Source organism: Sciurus carolinensis, chromosome 4 (assembly GCF_902686445.1).
Source record: "Sciurus carolinensis chromosome 4, mSciCar1.2, whole genome shotgun sequence".
NCBI classification, from domain to species: domain Eukaryota; kingdom Metazoa; phylum Chordata; class Mammalia; order Rodentia; family Sciuridae; genus Sciurus; species Sciurus carolinensis.
The window spans coordinates 44,686,851-44,706,321 of record NC_062216.1 but is presented as its reverse complement, the minus strand read 5'-3'; the positions used below and the strand labels follow the sequence as shown (position 1 = coordinate 44,706,321).

General features: G+C 32.0%; 1 protein-coding gene across 5 annotated transcripts in view; it reads left to right on the top strand.

Annotated features, from left to right (window-relative positions):
- Tusc3 (tumor suppressor candidate 3) overlaps positions 1–19,471 on the top strand; it is a 339,326-nt gene that overhangs the window by 203,472 nt on the left and 116,383 nt on the right. For all 5 annotated transcript variants that reach the window (XM_047549084.1, XM_047549080.1, XM_047549085.1 and 2 more), the window contains 2 exons: positions 7,250–7,324; positions 10,943–11,033. In XM_047549084.1, coding sequence (XP_047405040.1) covers positions 7,250–7,324; positions 10,943–11,033 — 166 coding nt within the window. The remainder of the gene's footprint in view (positions 1–7,249; positions 7,325–10,942; positions 11,034–19,471) is intronic.

Sequence of the window (19,471 nt, the reverse complement as noted above, 5' to 3'; positions counted from 1 at the left end):
TTATTTTGTGGAGCATGAATATGTAAATATAAATATCTGCATGTGAGTACCTGCTAGCTACTGAGGTATAAAAGTTGCCAAACTTGATTGACAAGGTCCCTGATATATGTATAAGTGAAGAGACTTTTACAACAAATAATGATGCAAATTATTTATTTCAATTTATGTCCTTAAAAAAGCTTTCAAATGTCCACAATGTGGTAATCTTCAGGCTTAAGATAATGGGTCTCAACTGGAATTATTAAATTTCAGTCATACAGTTTTTGAAACCTTAATGGCTTGTACTAATATGTAAGTGAAATACATAATGTATAATATTATATATAAAATATTTAATTTCTCAAAGTAGGTATTTTGAGCTGTAGCGATCACATGAGAAATAGGAAGGTACTTTAGAATCCTCTTAAAATTCAAAACTTCCATATATGTCTTTTAATGAGATAACTTTTAATAAATATACTTAAAAGTATGGCACAATAGAATAGACATAATTACAGGTATGATTTGTTTTCATAATAGAGCACCTTTTCATACTTAGAGGAATATTTTCAGAAATACATTATTTTATTGTCTTAAGTAATCTGCAGTTGTTTCTACCAGTAGATAATCAGTGGGGGAGAATGTCATTTAAAACTTTATTTAAAATTCCAACCAGGCCATATCATAATGTCTTTTTGTCATAGACAATGATCCTTCCAGTGAATTAAGATGGGGTTTATATATGCCAGTGTGTGCAGTACACATGAGTTCTAGAATCAACTTTATTGTCAACTATATAAGCTCTGACTTGACACTGTACTTTAATTCTTCACATTCTTTAAGTTCTGGAATCACAAAAAGATGCCATGAAATAAGTATTGGTTAGAAATAAAAGTATTGATACAAAATAAAAAATTATACTAGAAATAATTTTAAAATACTTACTTACTTTTATAAAGATCACATTGTTCTTTCTATAAGAAATACATTTGTTTTCTATTTATTATGAGGGAAGAATTTTACTCTGCATTTGTTTCCAGTCTGTGATAAATAGCAAATGTTTCTTTTATTTTAATGAGTATATCCAAGGAGAAATATACTATAAAAGAAAATTAATGATGGATGCAAGTTGAAGATAATTTTAGATTTAGATTCCCTTAAGTATTTTATAATGTGCTAACATTTTTTTTCAATATCTATTCTCATTTATCATTAAATTGACAAACTCCTTGATTTTCTTCCTAGAAGCAACAGTAAATTTACCATAATATACAATTGAGAATGAATCATAATGTAATGGAGATGTATTCTTTACTAGTTCTGTAGGATGTTTAGTGCCTCTGGGTGTTGCATATAGTTTACACAAACACCAGTTTATCTTGTGTGGAATCATGTCAGTATTTTTGACATTTTAGGCAGTAGGACAGTGATCAACAGGATCAGCAAACAGTGGTGTATATGTACTAGCTTGAAGTATGTATTGTCATAATGTTAGTACAACTAAGCACACTAGTTCATAAACTGAATTAGGTGTGTGGGGTTGTATGTGTCAGGAGTGGTTGGAAGGTCGAAGACCTTTCTCATATTCTTTTTTAATGTTGGAACACTTTAGATAGCTACACCCATCAGTCCAATGGCAGAAAAGAATCTGTTATTTCATAGGGCTTTCATTTAGTTATTCAGCCTCCCACCTACCCTATTAAAAAAATGCTACCTACATAGTAACCCTGACAGATGATGATTATCTAGCTGTTTCTATCTAAAAATAAACATTTTTATGTTACTAATACAATATTTCTTCCAAAGTGATAAGTATCGTACACTAGTTTTTAGCCAAAAATATTTTAGTTGATACAACTAAGTTAGACTTTCAACTCTCAACAAACAACCTTAAATTAAAAAGATATGTGTAAATAAAAGAGAATAGTTAGCAAGTTAAAGGCCATTTTATTTTAATTCATATTCTTAATTACAGCCAGCAAGTTTAAAATAGGCTGGCTGTACTTTCCTCATTATGGGCTAGAAAACTCACTTTACAAGAAACTTCAGGAAGAAACAGTGCCTAGTTGCTGACCTATAGCTAACAACCTATTTTTACGTCGGGGTGATACACAGCCTGTAACCCTTGTAATTCAAAATTCCTACTTCAGGGCTAGGGTTGTAGCTCGGTGTAGCACTTGCCTTACATGGGTGAGGCACTGGGTACGAACCTCAGCACCACATAAAAGTGAATAAGTGAAATAGGGTTTTATGTCCATCTACAACTAAAACAAATTGTTTAAAAATTCCTACTTCAGAGTTGTATGCACAAGGGTTTTCTGAGTTCTTGCATTTCTTTATTTTTTAAAAAAAGTAAGAATAAAGCTAAATTCTTGTCAGATATAATAGTAGATAGTTTTTGTGGCACCAACTTAGATTCTCTGTAGCAGGGATTGCACACTAGGACCAGCACAGGCCCTGTCCAGCCTGTCTACTATTCTCATAAATAAAGTTTTATTGGAACACAGCCACATCTGTTTTGTGCATTGTCTGTGACTACTTTTGCAGTGAATACCAGATATGAGTAGTAGCAACAGACACTATACAGCTTGCATGATTGAAAATATTTACTTTGTTTCTTACACAGAAAGTTGCCAACCCCTGCTCTGTAGGATGTGATCAATAAAGAAAAGTCAAGTCTACAACTTTATCACTTCAATAACAGTTGTTAACTTTTTGATATTTCTCTCCCCACTATCATTTTTTTGCATTTGTTTTGAAAAAGATGAAGTTATATTTTTGTATGCATTTTATTTTTATTTAGCATGGTGACAGTTGTCTTGCTTCACCATTAAGAACTTTTTATCAACTTCATTTTATATGACTAGTTTGCCACCTGTAAGTACCATACATTATTGTTGACATTGTATTTTTAATAATTCACTATTATAAATGATCCTTAAGTAAACATTTTTATTTGGTCAACTTTAAAGGCAAGTTGAGTACACCAAATGTGAGAACAAAGACTGAGCCGAAGTGCAGATGATTACTCTGAAAACACATATTCTAATGTCCAGAATACCTTTTTCAAAATGACATCTGAGGGGGTCTGGTTTTATAAATAATAAGAGAACACATTGGTTGATATTGTTACATTAGACGGCAGAAATGCACAGGTTGTTGATTGGACATGGCTCACTTGTTATGCATTTCAGGTATGCATCACAAAATTCTTTTAGGTATTTTATATTTTAATTTGTTTATTTAAGAATAGCTTTATAGGAGTGGAATTCTGAGACATATTCCTGGAATATGCATCTATTCCTGGCAATGTAGTGAATTATTTTTGAGATCTGCTGAGTTTTTTTGACATGCTGCAACCTCATAACATTTAAGACTTGAAGTTTCCTTTCCCTTCCTCCTTTATTTATTTAGTATAATAGGGATTTTGCTTATATGTACTCTCACATAATTTTAAAACTCTGTATCATTACCACATGTGCTTCCAACAAAAATAGAACTTTATGAGAATTTGATTTAAAAGCAGCATGTAATATAAGGAAATGATATAAAGGTAAACCATAATCTAGATAGACATGTTTGAGATAACAGTTTTGTGAATAATTTGAAAACTTATTTGGAAAATCTGTAAAATGAAAGTGATTCTGGAGTAGTAAAAGATGTTTTTAATGCTCTGTGCTTTATGGAAAAAAATTTTTATGTTTAGCATAAAGATGTTTTATACTAAAATCAAGCTAGCTACTTTTACTCCTTTAACCCACTCTCATTATCATTTTCATCTAACCATGATTCATTCATTGTCATTTATTTTATGCTTTTTTTGATTTGCACCTTTCACTTTCTTTGTAACTTTGAGGTTATTTAGGCCTCTCTGGGCTTCCATTTCCTTTTTTGTAAACTGGTAATAATATATACATCAAAGTGTATTGGGTAAGATAGTGAACAAAACAAAATTTCTGCTCTTTGGGGCTAAAATTAGGAGAAGAACAATAAATAAAGAAGAAAAGATATGCAATCTGAAAGTTCTTTCAAAAACATTGTTATAAAGATAAGAACAAGGAAGTAGGGCAAAGAAGGCTTCTCTGACAAAATAATTTGAGCAGAGAACTGATAGAAGTGAGTGAGGCTGTTACAAGGACATCTGGGAGAAATCCATCAAGCAGTGGAAATAACAAGTTCAAAGATGCTGAGACGGAGGAGTGTATGACTTGTTAGAATACTAGTAAAGGTAAGAAGAGTAAGACCACACAAGGACAAACAAGTATGGACAGTGATTTGAGGTCCAAATCACATATGGCCTCGAAGTTATTTTGAGGTATTTAAACTTTATTGAAAGTGAGATAGAAAGCTATTATAGTAAGAATAACATTACTTGAATTACCTGAAATTACTTGAATTACTTGAAAAGGCCAGAGTAGTTTTCAAGACGCAAGGTTAGGAATTAATTTCATAAGAAAGAACAAATAAAAATTCATAAAGAAAAAGTTGAATTTGGATGTGTTAAAATTAAGGTCTTCTGCTTGATAAAACCATTGAAAAGAAAAACCATAAAGCAGTGGAATCTGCATGTAATACCTCAATTGTGTTCAGAAAAAATGAAAGATATCCTACAAATTAATGAGAAAATAAGATTCACTTTAATTGACAAAAGAAAACAAGCATATACAAATGATTAGACACAAAAATAAAAATGAACATATCAAAACATGTTCAGACTCAAGTTTGCAAATTTGAAAATACATACACCCAACCTCAAAAATTCTGTTTCCAGGTATAGACCCATCAGAAAATAATGTACATTAGAAGAACCATAAAAAATATTTCTTTGTAAGAATAATTGTAATAGCAAACATTTGGGAAAAAATTGAATGTCATCAGTAAGATAAAGCAATAAAATGTGTTCTACTTATAAAAAATTGTGTGCATAACTATATATCATAAAATTGCTTGAATTTTTGTGAAATTCAAAAGTATTTCAGATAAGAAACCATTACTCTCAATTCAGAGGGAGAATAGTAAAAATGGAATATAAGATACATCCAGTTACAGTCCATTAAAATATACTTTTGAGTAATAAACATTTCACTGAGATCATGTCTGTGTGTTTGTGTGCATAAAATTTAACCTTGAGAATATTTTAATTTGTGGTTTTTACTTTTAAAATGGCCAAGCATTTAATTTCATAAATTTTATTTTCCCTAGTAAAAGAAATAATGCCATTCCCCCCACAATTTTAATGGAATTGGGGAAACTACCTAGCAAACTTAGAGTCACTAAATGATTATGCCTTATTTTTAATGCCATTTATGTTTTAAATATTTTTGAAGATGTTTGTCATAGTTAAAATGCTCTAGAATTCTGTACAACTTATCAGTAGATCAAATATGTATAGTTAAATGTGTGTATTCAAATTTATACATAAATATAAAAGGGAAACAGAAAAAGATTAAAGGGGAATCATAATAGGATCCACACTGGTCCCATCTGTCTGCACCAAAAACCTGTGTTAAGCAGTAAACATTCTCTACCTATGAACATTTTTAGTGATATAGATCTTTATAGTTCTTTTTTTTCTGTCATTATTAGCAATGTGCCATGATTAGGAGCTCAGGAAAATTACAGACTTGTATTGGGACTACAAAACAGTCGTTCTCTTAACCATATCCATAGCAACATGATTGAAACTCAGTAATAACCAATTTTTAGTGGTTTCAAAACTGTATTATGATCTCTAAAAGTTTAGTGGTAGCATTTGGGGCGTGTGTGTGTCTGTGTATGTGTGTGTGTGGTGGGACAGGGCAGCATTTCATAGGGCTGATCAGGAGTTTTTCTCTGGTATAACTAAGCTTCTTCCAACCTGATTTTGCTTAGGGTTTTTTTTTTTTTTTTTTTTTTTTTTTTTTTGGTTTTGTTTTGTTTTTGTTTTTGTTTGTTTCTTTGTTTTTCCCCAGAAAGGGTTCCAATGCTATAAATAGAATAGTTTGAAAACCTTATGTATAGAGAGGTCTTTGTAAGCAAAAATGCCTAACTTGTGGAATCAGGTATTTATTATCTAGAAGTTGAATAATGTGGTCATGAAAACAAACTCAAATATAAATAATATTATTTATCAATGAACACAAATTCAGTATTATGGTTATAAAAACTGTCTCAGTGTAGAAATATATACCTGCAGAACTTTCTCTGACCTCCTCTACTTAATTGTATAGACATGGCCCAATGGTATCCTTCCAGATTTTGCTATTGAAGAAGAGAGATCCTGCTTCTGTTGCTATATGTCTTAGAGACCTGTTGATACTATTTGTACACATATAGCTAGACATAAGAAAAGAAATCCTAATAGAGCAAATTAAGGAATTTCTGGACTAGAATTACTTTAGTTTTTCTTCACTTCTTTAACCATTTAGTCCTTTGACCAGAGTACATAATAAATACATTTCCAGAATAAGTGGGTTCTAAATCTTAACAGTAGACAATGCCAAAAATGTTTTAATAACATGACAAAGAATGTTCTTATAATGTTGAAATGCTCCCATTATTTTCTTAATCCCTGACATCTTTCAGGATGGCATGAATAAACCCATGATTTGAAAGCGTACAAAAAGTACAGAAGAAATTTTGTGTTCTCAGTTTTAAAATGGCAATTAAATGACTAGCTCTAGGTTCTGCTAAATTTGTTAAATTGTTTATTATAATGTACTTGTTTGGTTTTTTAAGGCTTGTTACTGAATCCTCAAGTTTTCTAAGTGAAATGATATTTATTTATCTAAACAAACATCTATGAAACAATACATTAAAAATTCAAGCATTAAAAAACTGTAAACACACAGACACACATGAAAATGAAAAAGAAATAAGAAACCATGGTTAATACATTCTGATTTTCTAGGATTCATTTGTGTCGGCATGTCTACAAGTAAACAAATTTTTTTGTATAACAACATGAAATGGTTTTGAAAGTTCTAAAAATAGTTTTGAAAGTTCTAACTGGTTTTGAAAGTTCTAGAAATGTTATATAACTTCTAGATTCCATAAACATTTAGGATTAGACTCTCAAAATCTAGCAAATTAAAGAATTCAGGTTATAAGTATTAAAATTTAAGTCATACACAAATAATGGTCATTTATGTTATATAGATATGAGAATCAGTTGCATTTACCTCTATTTGCATTTTTAATTTAACCATTCTGGAACATTGTATTTAGTTCCAGAAAAATTCATAGATTTTATTTGCATCTATTTCTACTATCTCCTTAACAACTACTATAGATGCTGCTATCACCATGGGGATGGTTCTTCTAAATGAAGCAGCAACTTCCAAAGGAGATGTTGGAAAAAGACGGAGTAAGTCTCTATTGGTACTTTTCCTATTTTGTTTATAACTTGAAGATTTTTTTAATCAAATGGAAAGCATTAAAATTTCTTTGTAAATATAGATTTCTAAGGAAGTGGTATAGTTTGAAGAAGGTTATGAATTTGTACATTTTTCTGTTTCTTGGGTATTTGTGTGAATGTACTTGAAAAGGTATTTCTTTCAAAAGGGGATTTGGTTAGTTTTCTATGGAATTATATTTTTAAAAAAAAGAGATGCCATCATCCTTGTCAGGGAAGCTCTGATCCATCTCTGCTGAACCATTGACTTTGTAATAACATCTAGACTAAGAGACAGAAACAGAATTTTGTGGGTAGAGTCTTCAGAGATTTTATTGTCACATAGTGTTTTCCTTATGCCAGGATAATCAAGGATGCATTCAAAACCTGACTCAGATTGAGAGGGGCTTCTGCATAGCTTTTATAGTCAAATATTCTTGCCTTCCAATTCCCTCCACACCGCCATTTATCAACCTCTTTAAAAGGTGGTCATCTCTTGACACTGTCTTTTCCAGGGGCTTGGCCTTTTCCATTAATATACCAAGATATACAGCTCCATCAAGTTTCAACTTTATGATTTTAAATAAATTAACTTTTATCCTTTGATGAGATGATTCCTATCAGAGGGTTGTAGAAAAACAGTTTTCTAGAGTAACAAGTTTTGGTAACTAAAAGAGAACACATGGGAAATAACTTCTGCACTGAGAAACATAGATTAGCAAAGGACAATAGACCTTAGAGTCATTGTTTTCTCTCATAGGCTTTTTTGTAATGAAGTTTGTACATGATTTTATGATTATACATCCACAAAACTATAATTAAATTTCTCATCAATACATTTTGTATTTCTGAACACTTAAAACCCAGAATTTTTGTATAAAAGCATAGGTGTCTGAAAAAGACTAATAATTTTAAGATATTTAAAATAAAAATTCAGATATTTTCTTTGAGATTTTAACAAGTGTGATATATATGTAAAGGAATCATAATGATTTTTTTATAATTAAAGTGTTAAGTATTGAAATGTTTAGATGTAATATATAGTCAAAATTGACCTCTGTTTTCCCTTGATACTGTCTACACACTGTGATAAGGAAACGACAGGAGAAATGAGGGCATTACTTTGCTTGTTTAAATATTGTTAAGGATCATAAAATGATGTATCTTTTGAATAAACAAGGTCGTGTTCTTGGGATTGATCAGTCACGCTTATGAGGATATACTCTTAATGTGATGATATATTTATCTTATGTCCTGTCATTCAAGGTAAGTAATAGTAATAAGAAATAGTTTTTAATTTCACAACATGCATGATACAGAGTTTATAAAACTATTACTTCCAACTTCCCTCTTCATAGATGTTTCTGTCATAACTCCTACTCCCAACTACCTCTGAATTATATATTCTTATGTGCACATGGATGTGCGTGTGTGTGTGTTTGTGTGAGAGAGAGAGAGAGAGAGAGAGAGAGAGGGAGCAAGCAAGTGGGTGTTGTGCACATGAAAAGAATTGGGAAATATATTTTTAAATTACTCCTTTTGGATTCAAATATGATTTCTGGTTTCAATATAGCATAACTGCTGTGATTATTAGTATTGCCCAGTTCAGAATGCTTCCATGTCATCATGGCATTTTCTTCTTACTCATGATTTGTCATAGTTCATTTACTATTCTTCCCCATGCACAAATACTTAGAGTAGCATTATTTTGTTCCACTGCATAATATTAAGTAAATAGTTTTATTTGAACCCATATTTTGAGCCTCATCATTCATTTGAGCACAACCTAGAAGTTAACTGACAGCAACAAGGGAGTAACAAAGAATGTTTTATTTCTCTTCTGAAAAATAAAAAAGGGGACATAAAGGAACAGAAGTGTTTGGTAAAATATCATAATTTGGAAAGGTATAAAGTAAAGCATTGTGTAATTAATTCTAGGCTTAGTAAGATTGATGTAAGTGGTTGTTCATCTGTTATGTCTTAGGGCCTAGTGTCTGTTTTACTTGGCTAATGTACAATTTTTTGTGGTGTTTGAGAACCCATATTTTTAACTTTATTTTCTGCTAATGTTCATTTGAAGTTCAACTGCATCAGTGTTGTCTAAAATGAGAGGTCTTGAGGCTACAATAAGATACCATTAAATATTTATGTTTTATAATCTGTACTCAAAACTTAGATATTCATGCAGAGTTAAATGAAAATTGGCAGATTAGATCATATTTTTGGCAATGCTGTACTTTATCTACTCACTTATTTCCAGGATTGAACTTAAACCTGGATTCATTTACATGCTAGAAAAAAATTTAAAATCATATTTCATTGTTATAGAAGCATATATGTCTACTTGATTTTCCTGTCTTCTTCTACCTTAGTGTTTTTAATCTTTTTTCTCCTGACTTCTCCTTTGGTAATTATTTCAGATATTTTACAAAACTAATTTTAGAATTCCCTGGAATTAATGAAAGGATAAAAGTATTGTGCAAATGTTTTTTTTTTCCTTAAAGATGTCTATATACTTCTTATTGAAATGTTTTAAAAGAACAATTATTTCTAATTTTATAGAAATTCTATAATTCTAATTTTAAGAAAAAAACACCAGTTTCTAATTTTGTAAAAAAGATTTAGATAGAATTTAAGTTTCTTATATTTGTTTTGTTTCATTCTAAACTACCTATGTTTAATTGGCTTAGATTAAGCATTTAAATTTGATAAGCATGTTTATATTTTACTAGTAACAATGAATCTTCTTTAATTAACTGGCAAAAATGTACATGCAAAAGAAACCTAATAGATTTTATCAGTCATCTACTTTTGAGTAAAATCTTCCCAACCATAATAGAAAGGAAATGAAAAAATAAGATAGTAATTTCCCTGTTGTCAGCTTTTCTGGGACAGAGTAATATTGAAAACATGGACTGCAGCACATAGTACTGTAACATATACCCTTTGTTCCTCTATAAAACAAACTAAAATACTCAGACATTATTACCTTTTGGAAAGGAGGGCGTTCTCCCTTTGGCTCTAAGACCTTATTTTCTTACTCTCCAGGCTTTTATTTCTCGTCTTTTATACATTTAGAATGAACTATTTCTAAGTAACATGCTTTTACACTGGGGCAAAAATCTAACCAGTAATTTAAAATTATATTTCTTTGTGTATATTGCATGGCATCTGAGAAGAATAAAATTATATTTAGCATTCTAATACTGCAAATGTTCCTGCTGTTACAACCAGTGCTTCAAAATGCAGGGACTGATAATCTTGTTTGTGGTTTATTATATTTTGTTTTGTTTTGATCCCTTTGGGGCATTTTAGTACTTGTAGGAACTCTATAAAAAGAAGAAAACCACCAGAAGACTTAGATAAGTCCATTTTGTTGTTTCCATACCCCAAATAGTAGATTTTCATTGAGAAGAATGTGGAAAATAATGAATACATTGTATTGTGGATTATCTGGTTTGTTGTACCTGTGTGTGCCATGAACTATTAAATGTAAGTATTCTGTAAAATTGGATGCATTTTAAAAATATGAACATTTGGGTTGTCATTGCATGTTTTTAGACTCTAATGGCATTTTCTCTCTTTTTCTAGTAATTTGCCTAGTGGGATTAGGCCTGGTGGTCTTCTTCTTCAGTTTTCTACTTTCAATATTTCGTTCCAAGTACCACGGCTATCCTTATAGGTAATATCTTTATATTATCATGAATGGTTTTATATTTAACTCAGAATAAACAGAATTTCAGTGGTTGGTATATAACTAAGAATTAATATAAGGTAGCTAATTCATTTGCTATGTGGTCTTAAATTCAGTTAAGTAAATTTTTGAGCACCTACCATGTGTTCAGCATAGTAGACTATACAAAAGAGTTATAGGGCATATTCCTTCCTATTCCTAAGTAAAGTGTAGTTTTACTTTAGACATATATTACTATGTATGCACATGTAGTGAAACGAGTTTTAAGCTTTATGGATTTCATCAAACTTTCTTCTTCCTTTGGTTTGCCTATTCATCATGATTTTGACTTAATTTGCAAGATTATATTTTCATGTAATTTCCTGGTGTCAAATAAACATTCATCATCTTTTGAATTCTGCAAACTTATAACTTTTCCAAATAAGAAAAGCCAACTTGAAAGAGAAAAATTAAATGATAAACTAATCTCTAGTCACTAGAATTCATCATAATGAATATCTTGTAAGATTTTCACCAACGTGTTGTCAAAATTGGAAGATGATGAAAATTCAATCTGAGATCATGTTTTTATTACCAAACCACACTTTGACTATAGCACACTGCAGTAAAAGTTTATGAATTAGGCATATGTTTGCCTCTTGACCATATTCCTACCTTAGCTTTTTTTTTTTTTTAAAGAAATAACTTTCACTTTCTCTAGAGAATTCTTCTTATAGATTAACCTTTCTCTCTTGTGAAGAAATAAAGGCCATACATTTCCTTCCTCAGAGACTTTGAAGACCCTTTCTGCTGAGGTGATAGAGCCAGTGACATGTTGTTAGAAAACAAAAGCACATCATACCTTAATATGTCTTCTCCACATGAACAGTGGACATTTTTTAAATTTTTTATTAGTGTATTATAGTTATGCATAATATTGGAGTTTGTTTTAACATAATTAGCCAAAGGATGGAATTTAATTTGCTTCAATTCAGTCTCCACTATTTCCCATTTCCTTCCCCTTCTCCCTCTCTCTGATTCCTTTCTTTGACCAGTCCTTTTTCTATTTATATATTTTTTTAATTTAGTGCTTTATAGACAGACATAAAGTGGATTCACTGTGCTATATTTATAAATGCATATGGTGTAATTATTCCACATTTCCTCTCCTTTCCTATTCTTCCTTTCTCCTGTCAATCTCTTCTACTTTATTGACCCCCCTCTTTTTCTTCCCCTTTATTTTGCTCTAGCTTCTCTATATGAGAGAAAACATTTGACCCTTGACTTTGAGTCTGACTTATTTCACTCAGCATGATATTCTCTCGTTCCATCCATTTACCAGCAAATGCCATAGTTGCATTCTTCTTTATGGCTAAGTAAAACTCCATTGTGTATATATACATTTTCTTTATTTGTCTATTGACATGCATCTAAACTTGATTCCATAACTTGGCTATTATGAATTGTGCTGATATGACTGTATCCCTATACCATGCTGATTTTAGATCTTTTAGATATTTACCAAGGAGTTAGATAGTTGGGTCATATGATGCTTCTATTCCTCATTTTTTGAGGAATCTTGATATTGCTTTCCAGAGTGGTGGTACTGATTTGTAGTCCCACCAATAAGATAAAGGTGTATCTTTTCCTCCACATTCTAACCAACATTATTTTCTTGATAATTGCCATTCTGACTGGAGATGAAACTTCAATATAGTTTTGATTTGCATTTCCCTGGTTGCTAGAGATGTTAAATATTTTTTTCATATATTTATTGTCCATTTATATTTCTTTTTATTGAGAAGCATTACTTATTTTTCCCATTTATTATTATTATTATTTTTGGTTTGGTTGTTCATGTTTTGTTTTTGTTTGTATATTTTTTGATGGTAAGTTTTTAAAGTTCCTTACATATTCTGGATATTAATCCTATGAGGAGCAGATGGCAAAGATCTTTCATTCTGTAGCTCTTAATTGTTTCCTGGATTTATTTCTTGCGCTTTTAAAGTCTTGTTAAGGAAGTCAGTGCCTGTGCAAATATGTTGGAGTTTTTGGCCTACATTTTCTTCTAGCAGTCGCAGGGTTTCTACTGTAACTCCTAAGTCTTTAATCTACTTTGAAGTGACTTTTGTGCAGGATGAGAGAACGGGATCAAATTTCCTTCTGCATATGGATATCCAGTTTTCCCAGCACCATTTGTTTCCTTATCTTGTTCCTGTTTTTAGAGAAAATGCTTTCAGTTTTCCTCCATTCAGTATGATGTTGCCTTGACTTCGTTGTATATGGCCTTTACAATATTGGAGTAAGTTTCTTGCAACACTAGTTGCTCTAGTGTTTTAAACAAAAATGGGTGTTGGACTTTGGCACATGCTTTTTCTGCATCTATAAAGATAATCATGTGATTTCTGTCCTTAACTCTGTTTGAATAATGAATTACATTTATTGATCTGCATATGTTGAACCAACTTTGTTTTCATGGGATAAAATGCACTTGATCATGATGTACTGTCTTCTTGTGTTTTTGAATGGTTTCTCATTATTTTATTAAGGATTTTTGCATCTGTGTTCATCAGGGATATTGATCTGAACTTTTTCTTTCCTTGAGTTGTCTTTTTCTGGTTTTGGTGTCAGGGTGATGCTAGCTTCTTAGAATGAATTTAAGAAAATATACATAGATGATGATAAAGGTGTTTAGCTTTATATTTAACATTATTTGGGAGACAAAAATAACCCCATCTGAGTTGTGGCATCATCTACTGTAAACCTTTTCTATGACATTGATAAACTTTTGAAAACATTATTTCTGGGGGCAATGAGATAGACAAACAAAGTGTCCAGTTTTTTTCATTTTTTTCTTGATGTTAGCCAGTCAGTTAATTTTGTTTCTGAAAATGTGGAAGTATTAAATTAATCAAATCCAAGATAAATAATACGTAAGAGAGATGAAGTTACTTTTTCCCCTTCATTCCTCCTACTTTAGGATCGAGAATTCTTTTGCTGCATGATATTTCTTAGTTTGATATACACTAGTTTTATAATAGAATCTGTAAATGAAGAGAAACACTGTACTTCTAAGTCTTCTATCTAGGATACCAAGAGCATGTAAATATCAATTCACTCTGATCCGTAGCACTTAAAATATGTCAAAGGTAAGGATTGTATCTCTTAAAATATGAACTATAGGAGCATCTGCTATGAGATTCTTAAACCAAATTAGTTGATAAGAAGAAAGGTAAAGTGCAAATTCAAGCTTTCCTTGTATTTCAGATCACATAATCATACCAGTATCATTCCCTATGTAGATTATTTTCTGGTATAGCAATATGACTAGGAAAAGTAGAGAAAATCAGTTCCTTATTAATGTTATTTTTGATGGCACTATTTTTGCAATGTTATGAATAGTTTTCAAGTTTGTACTTTTTTTCAAGTCATGACAGTCATTTACTATAGTAACTGTATAGTACATTGGAATGTTTTGTGTTTGCTTTTGTTTTGCTTTATATTAACCAGGTTAAACATGTAAATCACCTGAGAAGCTTTTCCAAATTCATATGGTAGGCTCACCCAGATACACGTCGTAAGCATATCTGAAACAGGACATACCTGTTCATTTTATTGCAACTTTCTTGTTGTGTAACCAGTTCTATGCTCTTGCTAAGACCCCATTGTCCTAACAAGAGACAGGCTTGCCTTTAGCTCGCCTCCTGGAACTGGAAGTGTATATCAGATTCCTTTAGAGAGAGAGAGAGAGAGAGAGAGAGAGAGAGAGAGAGAGAGAGAGAGAAGGAAATCAGGGCCACAAGTTGCTTGTGAATATGATATTTGACATGGTTTAGATAGAAACCCATAAAAAAATGAGGAGCTATCACAGTAAAGAATCACAAGAGACACTAGCAAAGAAGCTTGGGAAACCGCATGTGTCAAACTGAGGTGCAGTGTAGAGAAGTGAAAGGCAGGCTTTTGGGTGCTGCAGTGGCCCTGCAGTGTTGTCATTTGGGGTGCTGTTATGTAGGTTTACCAGGTTGGTTTAAACATCCTAAATAGCGTTTGGCTGCTCTGTCGGGCAATTTTAGATTCAAATAGCCTTGAGGTAATTAAGCCACTTTAGATAATGAGAGGTTTATTATAAAGACATGTGGGAAAAAGCAAGGAAAATAACTAAATAACTTGCCACACAACTAGATCTCACAGAGGGAGAGGGTTTGGAGAGGGTTTAGAAAACAGGTCACGAGGATAAATTTGCTCCCATTCCATGCTTCAGAGGTACAAACCTCTAATTTTTCTACCACGGTTATTTAGTAATTTCTTTTCAACTCACCTACCCTTGTTACTGGTAAATATTTTGTGAACTTTTTCTGAGAAGGGCCTGATTTCTTAAGTTTGTCACTCCCCAGTATGGGGCATGAAAGTTAAGGAAAACTTTCATCATTCCCCCATTCATAGGTCCTGGTCCTCCCTCTGGACACCTTAAAGGTATCTCCTTCACCATAATTCCTTTCCTTACTCATCAGTGTTATCTGTATATGTCAGGTGTAGGACTTTGTTGGTGCTATTCAAAGCTGAATGTGAATTAGGCATCTATTCCCATTGAAGGGAAGCCAAATAAAATGGTAGGTACCTATAAAAGCATCAAGTAAGTGAAAAGAGCAGTATTCAATTCAGCTAATCTGTGTATGAAATATAAACTGTTTAAGATATATCTTTGACTTTACTTAGAGGTAGTTCTCAAAACTATGACTTTCTGAATAGATATAACGACCTCCATGAAATGGCAAAAATAATTGAATTATTTTAAATGACATGAGTTAGCATCTATTTGTAGATTGGTCAGAGACAAATTGTTTTGAAATGTGATTTGTACAGTATGCCAGCTAGCATCCAGTTCAAACTGTAAAAAGTTCAAGAATAATTTGTGGGATCCTGTGCAGCAAATTAATAATTTATTAAATGTTTATTAAGTAATTACTATGTTCCAGGTATTAGGATATAACCATTAATAGGATAACCCAAATCTCTGCCCTCATAGAGCATACATTCAAGTGGGTGGGTGATGATGAGACAGAAAACAAGTGAAATACATATTTCTTTAATGATAATAAGAACAAAGCAAATAGGGAGATGGTTTAAATCTGGATGGTATCTCCAGGGAGGTCCTCATTGACAGGGGACATTTTAGTAATGACATGAAGGAAGTGACTAGAATAAGCCATGTAGATACCCAGAGGAAGAATGTTATAAGCACAGACAGCAACAAGTTTAAGGACCCTTAAAAAGGAGTGGGTCCCTGAGAAACAGGGAGACAGTTGTGTCTGGAATATAGAGCAAGCAAGGGGTAGAGCATTAGGACATGCGGCTGCTGAGGTCAGAGGTAAGACCAGACTGTGTAGATCATGTGGGTTCTTGTAGGACTTGGTAAGAACTTTACCTTTTGTCTGAATGATAGGAAGGCATTGGAGGATTTGAGAGAGCAATGACATAGATCTGTCTTATTTCTATGTATTATGAAACTTTGGGATGCTTTCTAAACATCCTATAATGATCTGTGACTGCTAAGAGACTAATCCTTAAATTTGTTGTACAGGTTGAGAAATTTTTTCTAATCCATTAGTGGTAGGATTGAAAAAGTGCTTTTGTGCAGTTTAAGATCTTGAATGATTATAATGGAGAAGACATTTTTTCCTTGGTTTTTAAAAGAATCTCTGAAAACAATGTTATTTTTCACCATATGAAAGAGAAGCACTATTTTGATAAGACAGCACATTCATTTGATTACACTTTAAAAATAAAGTTCTTTTGAAAAAAGAAAAATTATGAATAAAATTTTAAAGAGGCAAATATGCATTTTTGGCAGCATTTATTTATGATTATTTAATGTTAGTTTAATGTTAGACAAAAGCTCTCTATGAACAAGAGCAAGTTTTGTGTTATTCACAATTTTTCACCAGATTCTGGGGCAAAGCTTATTACACAGTGTTCAATATTTAACAAATAAGTGCAATTTAATTTGCAATTACAGTACAGAACAAGTATTTTAGTGACAAAATCTTCATGAGTTGAAAAATGTATATAGACTGAAACTGTGACAATTTGAAGAACTGTATTACTCCTGTGGGTATCAAAACATGACCTAGAGTGTAATGAGGTTAAAGGGATCTCCTTTAATTTTTGAATTGTTCTCCTCAAGCTTGCATGAAAATATTAGGTGCATGCACTTGTTTTTGCCCATATGCTTTCTTGAAGAGTAGAATGTTGTTATGTTGAGGAACAAAGAAAACTGATAACAGATTAAAACTTTAGCAGTTGTTTAGAACTTTTTCCACAGACCTGAAAGGTTGTCTGAGTAATATGAAAAGATTGAGTATTAGGTATAAAAACTTGAACTTCACATTTCATAATCTTTCAGTAAGAAACATAGCTGTAGATATAATCGGGATTTTCAGAAAATTTTACTTACGGTTCTTATTACAATTTTTAAAGTTTTGTTTTAATGTATAGTAGATAATACTGTTACATGTACTATCCAGGTTCTGTTTTTTGGCTGGTAAATCTTTCAATGACAGTATCCTTTAATGGGATTTTCTAGACTGCACAGTCTGATTATAGGAATCCTTAATATTCCTTACATTGTTTTTGGCTGGTAGTCATATGGCATCAAATGTAGAATTTTTCTCCAAAGAAGATTATAATTTTGCATTAATTCCAGTTAGAGTGATTTATCCAAATAAACTTTGGAATCAGGTATACTCTTCAAAACTCTTATCAATGACAAAATATTGAAATATCTTCTGTTACTAGTGCTAATTAACAAGGACTTGGAATTTTGGAAGGGTAATCTATAAACGAGTGGCTTCCATCCTTTATTACTCACACTTAAATCCCTTAATACATGATTGAGCAAGTGAAATTGATCAAATGAAATTCACCTGTGCAGTCTTTGCTCCAAGTTTTGTAAACTGTAGTGCTCCCTGGATAATCCAAACTTTTGCAAATCCTATTTTTGCACATAATGTTCTGCCTGCAATAGGTTGTCCTTCCCCTCAAAGCAAACACCTTCTCAGAACTAACTCCAGTTGCCTCCTCTGAAAAACCTTTTTCAACTCCAGTAGGGAATTAGTCTCTCCACATGTACTACTTAGTACTCAAATTTTATATTGCCTGTTCTCCATTGAGTTCCTTTGGGTTTAGGAATTTAATTATTTACCTTGCACAGAAAAATTATAAATATTTGGCTAAAAGATTTGAAAGACTGAGGGATAAGGGAAGTTGCCCTAGTTCTAGCTCTGATAAACAGGATATTTATTGGCCAAATTTTCTACTGTGCCTTAAAAACTAACACCTTCAAATTAAATATAGATAACTCAAAATCTGCAATAGATTCATTAAAGAAAATCCATAGAATTTTGATTTTAACATTGCCTGATACTAAGATCACTTAATTTTTTTCAAGTCTCAAACCAGAGCAACTATAGAAAAAACTCTTTCTAAAGAAGTGTTTCCAAATGTCCGTGCCTACTTTCTTTATGCTAAACTAGTTGTGTTTTCAGTATTTTGAACTTAACCTACCCTCAAAATAATACACAAATAGAATTAACAGTTACATGGAGAAGGAGACTTAAAAGTTGCCTTCGTAATCTTTAGGATGAAGTTTCAGACATCTGTGATCTCATCCTCTCACTTCATGTTTTGGCAATTCATTTCCCTGGGGTTTCATTTTCCACATAAAAAGAAGTAATAAGGTTGAATAAATCAGATTTCTTCCTTGGTCTGTGTTTCAGTCGGCTTTATGTTGTTGTGATCAATATACCCTGCAAGAACAACTTAAGGAAGGGTTTACTTTCCCTCATGGTTTTATAGATTCAGTCCATGATCAGCCAACTCCATTTCTTTGGGCCCTAGGTGAGGCAGAACATCATGGTGGAAGGATGTGGTGGAGGAGAACTGTTTAGTTCATGGCAGCCAAGAAATAGGGTACTGGGGACAAAATATGAACCCCAAAGGTATACCTCTCCCCCCACTGCAAACAACTTCCTTCAGTCACACTCCATGTGCCTACAGTTACCACCCAGTTTAATCCACTGGAGTGAATTAATCCACTGATTAGTTGTAGCTTTCAGTCTAATTTTACATCTAAACATTCTTGCATTGTCTCACACATGAGCTTCTGGGAGCCACCACCTATCCAAAGCATAACAGTTGGTCATTTTCAAGGGAATTTTTTTAAACACTAAAATTATTAGGCTACATCTAATTGAATCATAATATTCTATTGTGGCTCTTAATCAGTTGAATAGTTTCCCAAGAAATTTTGTGCAATAAAGAATTATGTGCTAAATGATTTCATATTTTCTTCCAGTTTCAATATTTTTTGAGTTACTAAAATGCTTTATTGATATATCATGCTTACTATGCTTACTATAAATAATTTTAATCTGTTTGGAGAAAGTAAT